At 58.9% G+C, this 3,633-nt stretch overlaps 1 protein-coding gene across 1 annotated transcript in view; it reads left to right on the plus strand.

Annotated features, from left to right (window-relative positions):
• Positions 1-78: 78 nt before the first annotated feature.
• HAPLN4 (hyaluronan and proteoglycan link protein 4) overlaps positions 79-3,633 on the plus strand; it is a gene marked incomplete at its 5' end in the record, with an annotated part of 4,429 nt that continues 874 nt past the window's right edge. The window contains 5 exons of the mRNA XM_015557705.1: positions 79-171; positions 405-510; positions 767-1,129; positions 2,654-2,986; positions 3,583-3,629. Of these exons, the coding sequence (XP_015413191.1) occupies positions 79-171; positions 405-510; positions 767-1,129; positions 2,654-2,986; positions 3,583-3,629 (942 nt within the window). The remainder of the gene's footprint in view (positions 172-404; positions 511-766; positions 1,130-2,653; positions 2,987-3,582; positions 3,630-3,633) is intronic.

The raw sequence follows: 3,633 nt of genomic DNA on the forward strand, positions 1-3,633 counted from the left end.
CTTTTCTCCACGACTCCCCCGCATCCCTAACCCCCACCGCCCGGCCGGGTTTGCTGCAGTCTCCTGGCGCACGAATAACCTTGCCGCTGCCGCTGCTCGGCTCCTCCCTCCTCTCGCCTCCTCTGCCCAGGTCGGAGCGAAGGGGGCGGGGCTCGGGCCCCCGGAGTTGAGGTTAGGGGATCGGGCGGGACGAAGAGAGGGTGCGTTCAGGCGGGTGGGCTTTGTGCAAGAGGGAGGGTGTGACGTCCCAGGAGAGGGAATGGGGAGGGAGGGCTTTGCCAGCCTTCCTGGGGGACTCCTCTGGGACCCTATATGAGGAGGAGGCCTGGGCCCGTGAGAAGCGAGGGGCTAGTCCTCCTAAAGGCAAAAGCCAGGAGGTTGGACTGAGTGTCCGATGCCCCCAGGTGTGGGCTCGGGCGGCCCTCGGTCCCTGCGCGCTCTGGGTAGTCTTGTTGCTCGTGGCCCCCGCAGGGGCGCAGCGCGGCAGGAAGAAGGTCGTGCACGTGCTAGGTAAGTCAGAGAGCAGTGGCCAGGTGTGATCTCTAGGGTGCATGGAGGAGGGAAAGGGGAGGGCACTGGGCGGTCCCAAAGGCCACCGTTCTCCTCCACCAAGCTCCTCCCCCTCCCAGTTCCCTCCCTGAGCCTCTCTACCCATCTGAGTTACCCACACCCAAGTTTAATAACCACATCCCCCTCCAGGATCCCCTCCCCAGGTTCCCTACCCCACCCCTAGGACTTCATCTGAACCCTCCTTGGTCACCCACAGAGGGCGAGTCGGGCTCGGTGGTGGTGCAGACAGCGCCCGGGCAGGTAGTGAGCCACCGGGGTGGCACCATCGTCTTGCCCTGCCGTTACCACTACGAGGCAACCGTCCACAGCCACGAAGGTGTCCGTCTCAAGTGGACTAAAGTGGTGGAGCCGCTGGCCTTTACCGATGTCTTCGTGGCGCTGGGCCCCCAGCACCGCGCGTTTGGCAGCTACCGAGGGCGGGCCGAGCTGCAGGGTGATGGTCCTGGGGACGCCTCCTTGGTTCTCCGAAATGTCACGCTGCAAGACTATGGGCACTATGAGTGCGAGGTCACCAATGAACTAGAGGATGACACTGGCATGGTCAAGCTGGACCTGGAAGGTGACCAGCCTGTGGGCAGGATGAGAGGCATTTCTCAGGGAGGAGAGGGGAGGGAATTGCAAGGAAGAGAAACCAGATCCTTGGCCTGAAGGAATTTAGAGGCTTGGTGGGGTAGTTTGATTCACGGTGGTTATTGCTACCCAGGGACACTGTAACATCTAAAAGGGGGTTGCTGGTGGCATCTGGTGGGTAAAGGTCAGAGATACTGTGATATATACCACAAAGCACAGGACAGTCCCCCAGGGCAAAGAATGACCCAGACCAAAATGCCAATGTTGGGAAACCCTGCTGTAGGATTCAGGCACAGTAAGATCCAGGCACCCGTACCATGTCAGGAGTCCCTCCCTCAGCTCTGACTCCCTGGGTGGGCTTTCCTCTTGCAAGTTTTCGTGCCAGGCTTCCACCCTCCCAGCTTAGCAACTGATTTCCTAGAAGTCCCAGACTTGTCCCTCATTGGCCTCAGCTTCTGAGTCATGTGCCCAGCTGTGGCCAGAAGATAGGGATGCTCTGATTGGCTGACAGTGAAGCTTGGAGGTGGCGTTTCTATCTGAAAAAATTCCCTTCCACCTGATTTGTCTTCTTCAGTCATTTACTAGTAGAAGATCCTTGGAAAGATTTTGGGGCCTTCACTTGCCAACTTCCCAATAATAGTAAATAACATAACAATAGCAGCAATTCTCCTTTACGGGGCATTGTCTGTGTGCCAGGCACTTGGCTGAAGAGCTCTCTGGAGTTTCTCATTTAATTTTCCCAAAACCCCTGAGGAAGGTTCAACTAGCTCGGAGAGGTTAGACCTGTGCCAAGGGCACATGATAGTGAGCAGCAGAGCCAGGACTTAAACCCCAGTCTGCCAGGCTCCGGTCTTCTCCCTGGTTGGTCACTGTTTGCCTCCTCCCTGCACCTGCTGAAAGTACCCAATAAACCCCCAAGGTCTGCCCTTCAAACACAGACAGACAGAACACTTGTGAGCTGAGTTGACTGCAAGTCTGAGGAGTTATAACGACTGACGGTGGAAGGAAAACGAAGGGATACTGACTGCCTGGACAGTGCTGTGGATCAAAGGGAATTTTTGCCCAGGGTCAACCTTTCAGGGGCTCCCAGTGTAGGGGAGCCAGCACTGGACATAGACATTCCCAGCTTTGTGGACTCAGGGCTTGATCAGAGGGAAGGTCCCAGTGCTGGGAGAATGTCAGAAGCACCTAAGACTGAATGGAGGAGGGTTGTGGGAGCTGGGTTTTGAAGGATGAATAGGAGTTCAGCAAGTGGAAAGAACATGAGCAAATGTCTCCAGCGGTGGGAAAGGGGTAGACACGATTAAGTATGTTAAGGAGGAGGGTCAAGTGAATCAAGCTTAAGGCAAAGGGAGCCAGGAGGAGTGTGAGCTGGAAAAAAGCATGGTCAGATCTGAGGCCAGAGTGAGGGATGGACTGGAAGATCTAGGTTGAAGAGACACAGGGCCCCCCAGTGTCAGGTGGGTGGGGGATGGTTGGGAGGGCCTTAGCTGACTCCCCTGTGTTTTCCCAGGCGTGGTCTTCCCTTACCACCCCCGTGGAGGCCGCTACAAGCTGACTTTCACTGAGGCGCAGCGCGCCTGCTCTGAACAGGATGGTATCCTGGCGTCGGCCGAGCAGCTGCACGCGGCCTGGCGCGACGGCTTGGACTGGTGCAACGCGGGCTGGCTGCGCGATGGCTCGGTTCAGTACCCGGTGAGCCAGCCCCGGGAGCCCTGCGGCGGCCTGCGCGGGGCCGGGGGCACCGGGGTTGGCGGAGGTGCCTCCGGGGGCGTGCGCAACTACGGCTACCGCCACAACGCGGAGGAACGCTACGACGCCTTCTGCTTCACGTCCAACCTCCCCGGTGCGTAGGCCCCACCCCGTGGAAGACGCGCTCTCCCCTCCCGCGGCAGGCCCCTTCCGGGACTCCGCCTCCCCTCAGTCTCTCTTTCCCACCTCACCCCACCCCAGTTTCTTCTCCCCCGTCCTTGCCCTCTGGGAGCCAGACCAGGACATCCTTCCCCCCGGACCGCCACGTCGCGCAAACGCTGCTCAGGCCCAGGCAGGGGTCCCGGGCCGCAGGGGAGGGGATGCTCTTTTTTCTTTTCTTTTCTTTTTTTTAATGTTTTTATTGATTTCAGAGAGAAAGGGAGAGGGAGAGAGAGATAGAAACATCAATGATGAGAGAATCATTGATCGGCTGCCTCTTGCACGCCTCCCACTGGGGATCGAGCCTGCAACCCGGGCATGCGACCCTGACTGGAACTGAACCGGGGACCCATCAGTCCACAGGCCGACGCTCTATCCATTGAGCCAAACCAGCTGGGGCGAGGGGATGCTCTTTAATCTTGAGGCTGGGGTCCTGGGTTTCAGGAGGTGGTGGTGGTGGGGGGGAGGGGGTCCTGAATCCCAAAGAGGCCAGGCCCCGGAACGGTCCAAACCACTCCCCCTCCTCCGCAGGGCGGGTCTTCTTCCTGAAGCCGCTGCGGCCCTTGCCCTTCTCTGGAGCAG

This window comes from Myotis davidii, unplaced genomic scaffold, assembly GCF_000327345.1.
Source record: "Myotis davidii unplaced genomic scaffold, ASM32734v1 scaffold448, whole genome shotgun sequence".
Lineage (NCBI taxonomy): Eukaryota > Metazoa > Chordata > Mammalia > Chiroptera > Vespertilionidae > Myotis > Myotis davidii.